We start from the raw sequence: 14,553 nt of genomic DNA, 5'->3' as shown, positions 1-14,553 counted from the left end.
TGCAAGGTGATACATCATTCTCTTCCAACCCTACATCATGATGCAGGCCACCAGGTGGGGCCATGAGGAAGCCTTGTGAGCTCCTGACTTGTACAGGTCACATGCAGGCAACCTGCTCTTGCAGCTGAGCAGGGCCCACCATTTTCCTGCAGTATTCTGCACCAAGGAGAAATTGACTGCATTTCTCCTCTGCTTCTTCTTCCGGGCAGAGATTGCAGCTTATGGGGACAGGTGATGTGAATTTAGAAATGCCTCGTCTGATTCTGCCTCTGTATGTACTTGTGGAATGCACCACACAGGGCAGTGATGGGTGAGGGGTGGGACATGGGGGAAGAGAAACTCTGTGAAATGAACCGGGGGGTTTCATCCGGCATGACTGAGGTGAGGTGCTTCCCTCCCAGCTGTGCTTTCCTCATGATGCGCTGCAGAAAACAAAGGGATCCACCATTGAGTGGCTTCAGATGGGCAGGAATGCAGCCCAAGCCCCAGCAGAGGGCGGTGAGGCACTGTTCACAGGTTGCCCAAGGAGGCTGTGGATGCCCCATCCCTGCAGGCATTCAAGGCCAGGCTGGATGTGGCTCTGGGCAGCCTGGGCTGCTGGTTGGCGACCTGCACACAGCAGGGGTTGGGACTGGAGGAGCGCTGAGGGCCTTTGCAACCCAGGCCATTCTATGATATGATTCTATCACACATGTGGGATCACACATTCAGTGGGAGGCAGTCCCATGAGCAGAGCTGTGCATGCAGAGTGGCTGTGTGCTTCCCAGGGCACAGCAACCACGTGCTGCAGTGCTCCATTTCTAGGAAGCCCTGCGTGGCTAATCAGAAAAGTGGATCCTTCACAGATGTCTCCAAGTGAATTGGAGAAACAAGAGATGGTAGAAATGGCAGACCAACAGAAGGGGAACTTCTGGCTCCCAGCTACCATAGAACACAGAATGGCCTGGGTTGGAAGGGACCCCAAGGATCACGAAGCTCCAACCCCCCTGTGCCATGCAGGGCCACCAACCTCCCCATTTCACAGCAGCCCAGGCTGCCCAGGGCCCCATCCAACCTGGCCTTGAACACCTCCAGGGATGGACGGGGCATCACAGCCTCTCTGGGCAGCTGTTCCAGCACCTCACCACTCTCACAGCACACAACTTCCCCTGACATCCAACCTCCATCTGCCCTCCCTCAGCTCCAAACCATTTCCCCTTGTCCTGCTGCCATCTCCCCTTTCCAAGAGCTGACTCCCCTCCTGTCTGCAGGCTCCCTTTAGGTACTGCAGGCTGCACTGAGGTCACCCCCAGCTTCTCTTCTCCATGCTGAACAAGCCCAGCTCCCTCAGCCTGTCTTTGTAGTGGAGGTGCTGCAGTCCCCTGCTCATCTCTGTGTTTCCTCTGGACCCTCTCCAACAGCTCCCCGTCTTTCTTGTACTGGGGGCTCCAGCCCTGGACGCAGTGCTGCAGATGGGGCCTCATGAGGGCAGAGCAGAGACGGACGATCACCTCCCTGTCCCTGCTGGCCACCCCTCTGCTGATGGAGCCCAGGACACCATTTGCTTTCCAAGCTGCATGAGCACACTGCTGGCTCATGTTCAGTTTTTGATTCACCAACGATGTCAGAAATTGAAAACGGTTCAACTGCTCACATTTAAATATTCATTGCTCTAAATCTAAGGAACTTGTTCCCAAATAGGATTGAATTATGAGTCTCAAAGAGATTTGCAGCGTAAAGCCATAATTTGCGGGAGCCGAGTGGCGGCTTTAATGCTATTAACTTCTGCAGATGGGAAATTGCTCCCTAAGTGGCACCTTTAACGAATGCTCCATGGCATTGCCTGTGCCCACCAAACACCGTGGATGTGATCGCTTTGTTCCGGAGCTCAGTGACACCCACACACCCAGCTGCCAAGTCAGGCAGTGACATGCGATCATAGAATCACAGAATCCCTGGAGTTGGAAAGGTTCTGGACATGGTTCCCTGCCCAGCACAGCCTGGGGCGTGAGGACTGGATCTGACCCACCGTGGGTGCTTCAGTGTTCAGTGGTCGTGGATGTTACCCACAGTACGAGGTGTGGGAGCACAGCGGGCCGTGGGGGCATTGCAGTGAGGATGATGGCAGGAAGGATTTTAATGTGGTGGCAACCCTCCAAAATCAACAAGCAAAGGACAACTGGGGGTTGCTCTGATCTGAACACATTCATTTCTTTTTATCTTGAATTTCTCCCCTGTAAGGAGAGAGCTGCACATTTAGAGAGAAATGGTGCTCAGACACTGCTGGCTCAGTGATGGAGGTTACAGACAGCAGCAGGTTGCACTCAGGCTATTCCCTTCTCTCCTGGTGGAAGCACAGAGACCAGAAACACTTGTGAGTGGTGGGAATCATAGCATCACAGAACGGCCTGGGTTGCAAAGGCCCACAGCGCTCCTCCAGCTCCAAGCCCTGCTGTGTGCAGGTCGCCAACCAGCAGCCCAGGCTGCCCAGAGCCACATCCAGCCTGGCCTTGAATGCCTGCAGGGATGGGGCATCCACAGCCTCCTTGGGCAACCTGTGCCAGTGCCTCACCACCCTCTGGAGGAAAAACCTCCTCCTCAGATCCAACCCAAACCTCCCCTGTCTCACTTTAAAACCATTCCCCTTGTCCCATCACCACCCACCCTCACAAACAGCCGTTCCCCTCCTGTCTATCCGCTCCCTTCAGGTACTGGCAGGAGCTCCTTGCCTTGCAGCACATGAGCCCACAGCTCACTGCAGGGCTGCATTTCCCTGCCATTGCAGAGCAGGTCCCCACGGCCTCTTGCTGTGACCTCCATTTTCTGGGAGCAGCTCTGAGCCCTGCAGATCAGTGCAGCACACATCTGACAGATTTGCCCAAGAAGTGCTAACGGTGCAGCGCTTCCTTGAGCCTCAGCTCTATAATTAGCAGTGCTGTGTCAGCGTGCGTTAACGCCGCAGCGCTAATTGTGCAACTTGTTTTCCAGGAGCTGCACAGAGGGGTCATTTCGGGTGACTCTGATGGCATGCAGGGTCCCCTCAGCCACTCCAATAGGGCTTCTTCACAGTCCCATAGCCGGAGGGCTCCCTGGGGTGCAGCTGCTGAGTGGGGCGAGAGAACAGACTCACCATCAGGGAGATGAATACACCTTGTTGCCTACTGCTCTCACTGCTTCACTCTAGCTAAAGACACCTTCCCTCCACCCAAACCTCGCCACATCAGCCCAGCATCTTCCTCCTTACTGTCCCAAAACACAGCTGAGTGGGTCAAGTTTTCACCCGAACCTCACCCTGCTGGCCCTCCTGCTCACCCAGGGGCAGCCATGGGGATGGGCCGCGGCCAGAGGGAGCTCCAGCACAGTGCCTGGGACCACTGCGACCACTCTGTCACCACATTTCACACGGAGGACCCTTCCTGGAGATGTTCAGTGATACGTGAGCTTGGTTCTCAGCTTGAAAAATGGGAAAGGTAATATTCTGCCTTTCCTGTGGATGGTTTCCCAGGGCAGATGTGGGATTTCCATTGCTGGAGCAATGCTGTGAGTGGGACGGTTGTGCCACGCAAGTCGTGGTGTGAAATCTCTGCTTCAGAAACCGCCTTCCATAAACATCTCTTAGACAAAGCTGCTCATCTCTTCCCCAATCTCCTTACTGCCACCCTGCACACTGCTCTTATCATACACAGCACAAACCTCACGTGCCCACGCTCTGCAGAAGACACACAGCTTTGTGAGCCTGGAGGAGCCAGGCAGATCCCAGCTCTAGGTTGCACCTATTGCACTGCTGTGTTTCCAGCAAAATACATTCAGTGTTTTTAGCAGAGCACTCTGGATGGCACTGTACCATACAGGGAAAGCAAAGAGAGAACCACATGGTTCATAGGGATCGTGCAGGGGTTCCCAGCACAAGCAGTGCCAGCTCTGGGGCAGGTGGGGTTGCTCAGGGCTTTGTGTGGTCATGTCTCAAACCCCCCCAGGGATGGAGATGGCCCCATCTCTTTGAGACACCTCTGCACTCAGCGAGAAAATGTTCCTCCTTATACCCAGCAGGGACTCCTCTTGGTCTGACTCATAGCCTCCTACAGCTTCAAAGTCCTAAAGGCCAACTTCAATCCCTCCCCAACTCAGTACTGAAGAGGAAAGGAAGAAAACAGGAGAATATGGTGCATTTTTACAGCAACACTGAAGTCCTTTGGCTTGGACACAAGGCACTCTGAGGTTACTGATGAGGCAAGCTGAGGAACAATGATGTTTCCAGCAATAAAAAGGGAATTTTCCTCTCCTGGCATTGAAGCCAGGTCTGTAGCCGCACAGAGGTGGAAGGCTTCCAGAGAGCAGGAGGCAGGCTAGCTCCTGTCAAGCCATACCCTTGGGCTAAGGAGGACCTAGAAGTGCATCTCCACTTCCTCAGGCGTGATCCAACAAGCTGCTTAGTGGGCAGACATTTGGGCAGCAGCTGTGCCTGGCTCAGCTCATAATTGGTGGTGCTGCTCACAAGCTGGGGCTCCTGCCTCTGCATGGCACTTCTGGGGGTCCCCCAAAGCAGAGGGGAAACAGAGACCACAACCTGTGTGACCACTCTGCTCCCTGAGGGTGGGAGGATCGCTCAGTGTCCCAGCATGAAAGCTTTTCATTCTAAGTGGCTGTAGTCAGAAGAACAACAAAACCACATTAGATATGTTTGGCTACTTCACACTTTTCTATTTTGGAGAAGATTTGGGATGAGGACTGATGAAACATTTTTATCGAGTTATGTGAAAATGGTCCCAGCAAATCTGCTGGATGGAGGAGGACCCAAGTTTAGGATCGCTGCAGAGGACATTTTTGCAGGGCAGAAACACAGAAAGGAGTCAGCCCGGGTTGGTTTCTCCTTCAGATGCCTCCTGGGGCGCATCAGCCCGGCTCCTGTGCTGCAGTTCCCTCCGACTGCCAATTTTTGCGGTGATGTATGACAAACATATCATCAACCAAGAGGTAAAGATGTCTCCATGCAGCCTGCTGAAAGCCACATCCAACAGCCCTGAGAAGGAGCCAATGCAGGGACACAGTTCCTGGTGGCACCACTTGGGGCATAGGGACATCAGCAGCGGGCATCACCAGCAGCCAGGTGTGAAGCAGCAGAAGGTGCATCTGGGTCACGCTGAGCAGCGGGGATGGCTTGACTGCCCACGTGTGTTTGGTGAATACGTGGGGAGAATTTCAACTCACAGCATATATTTAGTGAATACACAGGGGATATTTCAGCTTTTCAGAGACTCAGCATCAGCCTGGTGCTCATGGAGACCTGCTGGAGCCCCTGGCCATGGTGTTAGGCGCTGCTCTGCGTGGCCCTGCTGAAGCACAGGGGGACCACATGGTCCCAGAGGTTCCTGCCCAGCTCAGCTATGAATCATAGAACCACAGAACAGCCTGGGTTGCAAAGGCCCTCAGCGCTCCTCCAGCTCCAACCTCTGCTGTGTGCAGGTCGCCAACCAGCAGCCCAGGCTGCCCAGAGCCACATCCAGCCTGGCCTTGAATGCCTGCAGGGATGGGGCATCCACAGCCTCCTTGGGCAACCTGTGCCAGTGCCTCACCACCCTCTGTGTGAAGTCATGCTGTGACTGCGGAAAAGAAAGGCGACCATTTGTACAGGCTCTAGAAACCCGCAGTCCCTGCCCCAGCTGCCGGCCAGCATCTCCCACTCCAGCAGATCTCACTCATTTGGATGCTGCTGCCCTCATTTTGTTTTTTCCGCCTTCTTCTGGATTGTATCAATTAAGGAAAGGCAGGAAGCTGGGAAGGCAAAATTGGCCTTCAGAAGGAAACCATAAACCTCTAAATACCGTCATCGTGAGCAGGAAGCTTCATCCCAAAGGCTGCTCTGAGAAATGAGCTGAGATGCTGCCAGCACCAACCATCCTCGATGAATACATAGATGATAACTCCTTCATTTTCCTGTTCCAGTTGCCCTGGAAACTTCTCCCTTGTGTTATTCGTAGGAGCAAAGTACATTAGGAAAGATCTCTGCTCAGAGGGCTTGGTTATGGGCACAGCTCTGCCACAGGGAACACCAGAACCCCCGGTGCCAGCTGTCCTCACATGCAGGAGGCCAGTGTATGAGAACACAAACACTGTGCCCATGGCTGAGCAAGCAGGGCAAAGCATGTTTCACACCACTTATTCACAGCTTGGCCTTGCTAAGCCCTTGTTCTCAATAGCTTCACCCCTTCAGCTCGCAGCAGGGGCAGCAGCACGCAGGTCTGAGCGCTGCCTGCAGCCATGCACAAGGACAAGAACAGCCCGAGGCATTTTGCCTGCAGGTCACAAACCCACCCATGCTCTACGTTCCCACCCATGGATTATTTTCTCAAAGCAGAAGAAAGCACAGAGGATGGGTGTGGGCAGCAGCCCCGTGGCTCCTCACACCTCCCACGCCCGAAGCACCAGGAAATAGCAGGGTGCAGCTGCTCTCAGAACTTTCCCCCACACACTCCCAGATACACCAAATACTTTTCACGCATATGCCTGTTTTTATACCTATATCTATGGCACAGAAATGTTTATGCACGCAGCATAAGGCTGGGTGGAGGTCACAGCTCGGAGATAGGAGGAGATGGAGCCAGGACCAGACCAACGTTCAGTGTAAGTCAAGCAGAGAGTGGTGCTGCGGGTGTGCACTGAGATGAAGACACCTGAATCCTCTCCTGGCCACCACACGGCACCAGGCTGTGCTCCATGGGACAGCAGTGCCCCGGGAGGGAGGCACAACGATTCCGGCATGTAGAGCCCATGGCTTTAGCTTGGACCTTTGTCAGCAAAGGACAAATCTTCCATTTTCCAGCCAGACCAGGCACCCACTGCAGGAACCCACTGAGGATTATCTGCAGCAGGTGGTTTGTGCTTGCATAAAGCTATCAGTAAGTACGTTAATGCATGCCTTTCCCTCTGCTTGGCTGCTCCTCCCTCGCCAATGCATGCCCAAGGCCAATCAACAGCTCCAAACCTCTCCCAACATGGAATAAAACCCCTCGCCATCAGGATGGCATTCAGTTCTGCCTCTGAAATAACACTTCTAGCAATCAGGCATACGTTGGGCACGCAGCCATGCTTACATTGCTTTGCATTGCACCGAACACGTGCTGCAGCCACAGAGCCCAGTGCCTCCTCCCCAGCCAAGGGCAATCATTAGGGCTGGAAAAGGCCTCTGAGATCACGAAAGCCAACCTGCCTGCGTGCCCACAGCCCTCAGTGCCACATCTCCATGGTTCTTGATCACCTCCCGAGACAAATCCCATTCCAGCCCTCCCAGCACTTTTGCCGTTTTGTGCTGTTTCCATAGGAGACATCTCATCGATCCTATTTTAGCCTGGAGAAGAGAAGGCTGTGGGGTGACCTCATGGTGGCCTTCAGAGCTTGAAGGGAGCGGATAAACAGGAGGGGAACGGCTGTGTGTGAGGGTGGGTGGTGATGGGACAAGGGGAATGGTTTTAAAGTGAGACAGGAGAGGTTTGGGTTGGATCTGAGAAGGAAGTTTTTCATGCAGAGGGTGGTGAGGCAGTGGCACAGGTTGCCCAAGGAGGCTGTGGATGTCCCATCCCTGCAGGCATTCAAGGCCAGGCTGGATGTGGCTCTGGGCAGCCTGGGCTGCTGGTTGGCGACCTGCACACAGCAGGGGTTGGGACTGGAGGAGCGCTGTGGGCCTTTGCAACCCAGGCCATGCTGTGGTTCTGTGATCCGTGTGCTCAGAGGTGAATCCTGCACCTACGTATGCTTCCCTAACAGCAACTTTTGATGCCAGACAGAAGGGAAGCACAGCAGAAAACACTCTGCAGCTAAGTGTACAAAGTGACAGCATTATAAAGCAGAAGCTTGTGTCCCATTAAGGCTTCCATTTGTGCAGCAGAACAACAAGGGCTGTGTCATCTGGAAGCAGCAATGGGAAGGACATCGCTAACAAATGCTGCAGCTCCAGGCTCCTGCTTCACAGTGAATCAGCACAGCAGCTGCAGGTCGGAGAATGAATACTTCACAGCCCCAAGTGCTCAAACGGCCTTTTGGAAAGCAAATTGGCACATTTGAAAAACAAATTGCAAAAAACCCACGTGGGAAGCCTCAGCAGCCATCTGATCCATTGGCTGGGGTGGAACTGACAGGTGGCAGCATCCCCTGCTGCACAGCACAGTGACTGCACCTGCTGGCTGGGATGGGACTGCAGTGCTCCCGCAGCCCTGGCGCCTCGTGGCTCCGCTCTCAGCTGAAAGCAGTCGCATTTTGACCTCAAGGTTAGCACAGCCCGAAGGAGAAGCTCCCCCAGCACTGACCCCCGTCTCCCTCTTCACCTCCCATCACAGCCAGCAGTCTTGCTCCAAGCAGATCGAGACCCCTGGATCCCTTTCTGCAGGGCTGCTCTCCTGCCCCTCAGCCCCCCAGCAGAGCATGCAGTCAGGGAACCTCGTGCAGTTGGTGTCTGCCTGGCTTTCTAATTTGTCTGGATCTCTTGCAAGGCTTCTCCACGCTCTGAGTCAACGGCTCCTCCCAATTCAGCATCATCAGACTTGCTCAAAACACCTTCCAGTCCTACATCCAAGTCATTTAGAGAAACATAAAGGACCCTAAACCAGAGCCCTGCGGAATCCCCACTGACTGCAAAATCCTTCAGTGCCCCCAAGCAGAGTGTTAAGGAGGTTAACACTGAGTCAGGTCAAGTAACAAACACCTAGTATTTATTAATAAATTAGTACACTGGAAGGCAATTTTTCAGTTCATTCCCCTTTTCCCCACTCCCACCCCTTCCCACAAGGCAGCACACGCCACCCTCATATCATGTTGTCAATTGGAGCATAGTACAGACTGTTCATTACGGGAGCATAATAGTTGCAAATATAATCAGACAGACTTCTTACGATGCAGCTTTTTTTTTTTTTTTTTTAAACTTTTAATTTTTTTCCCCTTCTTTTCTCTTTAATAAAAAGTGAAGTGTGATTTGAAGAGACTATCCAAGACCGGGCAGGGTCTTTGGAGAACCTAACCTATCGGCCACGTCTGTATAAAAAACAAGAGACACAAGTGTAAAAGCATAGCTTGGGAAGTCTTAGGGCACACGGAGAGCAGAACCACCAGCGGGGTCCCCAGGTCCCAGACCTGGTGCTGCCACGACCCGCTGTCCTTTTGGGGCCAGGCAGGATGCTCCTCGCTTGGTTGGACTGTCAGGAAGGTTGGTGGAACTGAGCCTCTTCTTTCCATTCATCTGCTTCTGCTTTAGCTTATAGGAGCACAATGCGTTGTCCAGGTGAAAACCGTACAATAAATAATCGTGCTAGTAAAATCTCAGCAATGAGCATGAGCTGTGTGATAGTACATTAAAAAAAGTCAACCAGGGAGGAAGCTGAGGTGCGTTAAGGTAACCAGCAAGAATTGGCTTTGTGTGTTTCACCGTTTCCCACTCCCGGTGGAAGGGAGGTAGCAGACGACGGTCATTTGGAGCAACAGCTTTGATACAACTGGAACGGGCTACAGAGCAGCCCTGACTCAGCGCCTGTAGGTGACACTGCATTCGTGGTCTTTTAGTTCACTTACTGCATTTTAAAGTGCATCAGCTGATCTGATTGGAATGGGAACAAGAGAAAGACTCCGAAGGGGGCGAAGGGTGCAAAGACTTAACTGAGCAACAGAGTTAAGGTTGAGAGGTGCAGTGCTCACGAACCGCCCCCTCCAGAAACCAGGGACACCTCAGAGAAAATACTGGCCATGGATTCTACAGCAGACCTGCCTGCGCATTGTCGGTCATCTTAACGAGTGCCAAGCTAGTTGTAGCAGATATTCGGAGAGAGCGCGGTGACCAGTGCCTACAGTAAGTCAGGAAGGTGGCTATAGACAGAGTCCAGGAGGGTTTGGCTGGCTTCCTGGCTCTTGACTCCGGCGATCTCAAACAGCCTGTCCAGCTTGTCCTCCGCCTGCGGGATCTCCTCGATCACATGGAGCTCCTCGGGGTTCAGGATGTGCAGCATGTCGTCGAAGATGGGCTGCAGGTCACAAGGGTCCAAGCGCACCTGGCGCAAGACTGTGTCCTTCTTTTCTGTAGGAAGAAGGAGCAGGGGGTTAAAAAAGCCTCCTGGAAAGCCTGCACCCCATCGGAGACCTCAGCCCGACCCCCTCCCTGCTCAGGAGAGGGACGCACCAGGAAGGGCAACGAGGGAAATCACAGAATCACAGAATCACCCGGGTTGGAAGGGACCTCAAGGATCATGTAGTTCCAACCCCCCTGCCCAGCAGGGCCACCAAACACACACATTCAGATCAGGTTGCCCAGGACCCCGTCCAACCTGGCCTTGAACACGGCCAAGGACGGGGCATCCACAACCTCCCTGGGCAGCCCGTTCCAGGGCCTAACCGCTCTCCTTGTGAAGAACTTCCCCCTAACATCCAACCTCAATCTTCCCTCCTTCAACTTGGATCCATTTCCCCTCGTCCTGCTGTTGTCAGCTCTTTTGAAGAGTTTACTCCCCTCCTGGCTGTAGGTTCCCTTCAGGTATTGATAGGCTGCACTGAGGTCACCCCGCAGCTTCTCTTCTCCAGGCTGAACGAGCCCAACTCCCTCAGCCTGTCCTCATAGGGGAGGTGCTCCAGCCCCCTGCTCATCTCAGTCGCCCTCCTCTGGACCCTTTCCAAGATCTCTATGTCTTTCTTGTACTGAGGGCTCCACACCTGGACACAGTACTCCAGGTGGGGCCTCACAAGAGCCGAGTAGAGAGGGACGATCACCTCCCTGCCCCTGCTGACCACCCCTCTCCTGATGGAGCCCAGGATCCCATTTGCCTTTCGAGATGCCAGAGCGCACTGCTGGCTCATGTTAAGAGCTGCAGCACGATGCGTTGAGGAACGGAGACAGAGGCACCAAAGCTGGGATCCTGCTAGAGCAAACACAGCGGTAATAACTGCTGAATGGCCAGTACAGAAAGGTAAGGGGATGGTGAGGGGAGCCAAAAAGCTAAACTCTGCTATTTTGAGTTGTTCTCATTGGGTCAGCTTCACTTCTGCACCACAGCATAAATTAGCCAGGTCGCTTGAGCTCAGCGGTTCACTGTCACCAGAAGATAACGAAGATTAAATACAGCAAATTAAATGCAGGAAATTAAACGCCCTCATAAGGCGCAGTGACTAATGGTGATTTACATCTCAAGGTGCACGGTGCGGGAAGCGGGACCGAGGGTGAGAGATGAAGACAAGAATTCCAAAATGGCATTCTTCTGTTCTCATCTCACGCAATAACCCATCCCCAAGGACCAAAAGCCAGGAGGTCCCACAGACATCCAAGGACGCTGCACTTCTGACATCACCTCGAAGAGTTAAAACCCTTCAAAGGCGTTTTCCCTTGGAAGGCCTCTCTAAGGATACTCCCGGTCTTGACTCAGCGTGTGATAAACATATCCTGGAAAGCTGGTTTCCCCCAGTTATTTGCTTTAATGGCATCACACCCTCAGTGCTCGCTGGCCAGCTGTGTGTGCCGATGGACTTTGGGTACTGCTGCAGCCCCGCCGCTGCCTCCCCACCCCTCTGGGTGATTTTGGTACCTTTGGTAATAAAGGAGCCGGTCCGGCTGAGCGCTGAGGAGCCGCTGGAGGTGGAGTCGCACCGCAGGAGGGGCTCCGACTCGTCCACAAAGAAGCATTTCTTCTCTGAAGGAGAGGGCTCCACCGTGAGGACGGCCGCATCGGGAGGTTTAGTGCTGGGGGCGGGCACCGGGCTGAGCGGGCTGGGGCTCACAGGCAGTGCCAGTTTGTCACCTTCCAGCTGCAAGGGGAGCGGAGGAAAAGTCAAGTGGTGAGGATGCTACGTGCTGAGCTGGTGCTCCAAACACCTGCATCCCAAAGGGATTTCACGGCAGCTTTCAGCCCACCCCTAGAAAAAGCTATGAGAGCCCATGCCTGGGAGAGCCCTCTGTGTTCAGCGAGCTCCATTAGGGACCTGCCACCCCAGAGGTGACTTGTGGCATCTGGCATACAGCACATGGCACACGGGGGGCAGAGCAGCCTGCATTCCCAGCAAGAGCAACCACAGCACTGGGGTGGCACGTACAGACAGCCTGCCCAGTTACCATCACTTTAACTTGCTTCTCATTCTCCTGCTCAGGGAAGGGGTTACTAAAGCCCAAAGCAGAGCTCTCGGAGGCTAAGCTTCTCAATCAGGTTGTCCCCCACCCAAAACTACTCCACAACTCTCATTCCCTAAAAACAAGGCACAGCCTGGCTCCGTGCTTTCAACCAAGAGCTGCTCCACCCCCCTGGTGACATCCCCAGACAATGCTCATTGACATGATATTAATGCCAAAGCACTTCTGGTGGCCTCAGACTCTGGTTCCTCATGCATCATTGGGATTTCAGCTGTTGGGACACAATGTTCCTGATTTATATTCCCCCCCCACCTCCCTCGCTGGGATGCTGAGCCACATTCCAAGTTAATAATTTGTTTGCCCTGTCTGGCCCTTGCACTCGTGAGCACCCCATTAATGTGTTATAGAGAAATCCATCCTGCCTGACTCTCCTTAGAGTGTAGGACCCAGGGTTGACCACAACAGCATCTCAGCACCTTCAGTTCTCACTCATGCCCCAAACCAGGAGACTGCATTTGGCTCCATGGCCACAAAGGCATGGAGAGGCAGAAGTGCCACTCTGGGAAGCAGCATCACATCAGTGGAGATCTGAACCCTCCAACTCCACATCTTACTTCCTGTGCTTCAACAGCCAACACTTTGTGGCCCCTTGGTGTCTCAGCATCCTCTTGGGGTGGGGATCTCAAGCAATGTCCGTTCCCTGCACACAGGATAAGCTCAGCACAGCATTCCCACATCCCTGGCCAGCACTACGCCTTTCTGCAGGTGACCAGGCTGCTCTGAGGACTGCAGACTATTTAACTTCAACCCAGACTCCACATCCTTGCTCCACTCACATCCTCTCATGGGCAACCACCGTCCCCAAATTCATCTCACAGCCCTGTTCCCTCCTGCAGAAGGAGCACCAGGCCATTCCTGCCCATCTGCGCTTCCATTCGATGCCAGGAATTACAAAGTAAGGTGTGGGTGAGGGATGAGCTGCAGAGCAACCTCCATGCAGGGGAGGCACAGCCCCAGTGGCACAGACATGGCTGTACCCACGCACTCCTTGTCTGCATCGAGGAATTCACCACCCACATTCATGTCTGCTGAGAGCCTGTTCACATCAAATTCACATTTCAGCCTGTTTGTGGAGGAATAAAAGGGTTGTGTTTCAGTGGGGCTTTTTTTCCCCTCCTTTCCCCCCCCATTGAAAATAAACAGGGAGGAATTGTTCTGGCTCAGCACATTATGCAATAGGCAAGTTATAAATAAATGTCAGCTTTAATTTTTAATTAAAAGAATCAGCATTCTCCTCTCCAGCTCCCTCTCTGACGCAGCGCATCGGTGAGCTGCAGCCATTACTGGGGAGAACACACAGCCCTGGCTGCTCTCCAAGCTGCAATATGCTCCCGTTTCCCCTAAAAACAAACAGCCTGCAGAGGTTTGTTTCTCCCCTCTGCAATTTCATTTAACACCCGGCTGGAAAGCCAAGTCCCCATCTCTGAAACGGAGCTGACCCTTCCACACCCCAAAACAGAGGGCATGGGGAAACCGCCAACGCCAGCCTGCCTTCCCAGCAGAGGGGAAAACACTTCCCAGAAGCGTGCGAGTTATTTGGAGTTTAATTAAACAGCTGCTAAAGCACCCGGGGTTATTTGTCTGGAGGCGTCCTCGGAGCCCGGAGCCTTCCAAATAGCTGAGCCCCGGTGAGCTTATTAGGCAAAGCAAACAGGATGCTGGGATGTGTTAATGTTTAAACCGCAGGAAGAAAGCAAGTGGGAATGAAGGCTTTGAAAGGGCAGGGAAAGTAAGAAGTTGCTCTGAGGTGAAGCCCGAGGAACAGGCATACAAACAACCATTCACAGCCCGTGAGTCATCTGCCCGAAACCAGCTCTGCAATCCCTATTTCAAGCGAAACCACGGCCGTGCCCCTGCCCCTGGCTGCAAAAAGAATGAAATCCCTCTGCAGTGCTTCCATCCTTCCACAGCGACCGCATTTCTCACCTTTCCATCATCATTCGAGCAGTCCTGCGTCTGCCACTGAGGCTGCATCTGTACCTGCACACACAGAGAGGGGCTGTTAGTCCTGAGAGGCGAACGGCCACACGAGCAGCAGAGGGCTTGCAGCAGGGAGCCATGTGAGGCTCTGACACATCAGCAGCCTCCTGCAACCAAGCACAGCTCCATCCTGCTGGGATGCTCTGCTCGTTTTTGATCTTCTGTTAAGCACTGCACTGCAGCAGGAAGCTTGCCACAGCCGTGTATGCCTTTATTTCACCACACTGCAATACAAGATTAACTGGGACGAACTGCAGCCACGCTGCTCACATCAGGGAGGACTGGGCATAGGCATTAAGAATTGTACCACAGAATTACAGAATGGCCTTGGTTGAAAAGGCCCACAGTTCCAACCCCCTGCTGTGTGCAAGTCTCCAACCAGCAGCCCAGGCTGCCCAGAGCCACATCCAGCCTGGCCTTGAATGCCTGCAGGGATGGGGCATCCA

The 14,553-nt window shown here is 53.6% G+C and overlaps 1 protein-coding gene across 1 annotated transcript in view; it reads right to left on the bottom strand.

Moving 5' to 3' along the window:
• Positions 1-8,869: 8,869 nt before the first annotated feature.
• TNFRSF21 (TNF receptor superfamily member 21) overlaps positions 8,870-14,553 on the bottom strand; it is a 33,183-nt gene continuing 27,499 nt past the window's right edge. The window contains exons 5-7 of the mRNA XM_052692176.1: positions 14,054-14,107; positions 11,529-11,748; positions 8,870-10,033 (exon numbers count right to left, since the gene is read on the bottom strand). Coding sequence (XP_052548136.1) covers positions 9,804-10,033; positions 11,529-11,748; positions 14,054-14,107 — 504 coding nt within the window. The 3' untranslated portion in view covers positions 8,870-9,803. The remainder of the gene's footprint in view (positions 10,034-11,528; positions 11,749-14,053; positions 14,108-14,553) is intronic.

Source organism: Tympanuchus pallidicinctus, unplaced genomic scaffold (assembly GCF_026119805.1).
Source record: "Tympanuchus pallidicinctus isolate F22 unplaced genomic scaffold, pur_lepc_1.0 scaffold1, whole genome shotgun sequence".
NCBI classification, from domain to species: Eukaryota; Metazoa; Chordata; class Aves; order Galliformes; family Phasianidae; genus Tympanuchus; species Tympanuchus pallidicinctus.
The sequence above is the reverse complement of the archived record's forward strand: the minus strand, read 5'-3'. Positions and strand labels throughout refer to the sequence as shown.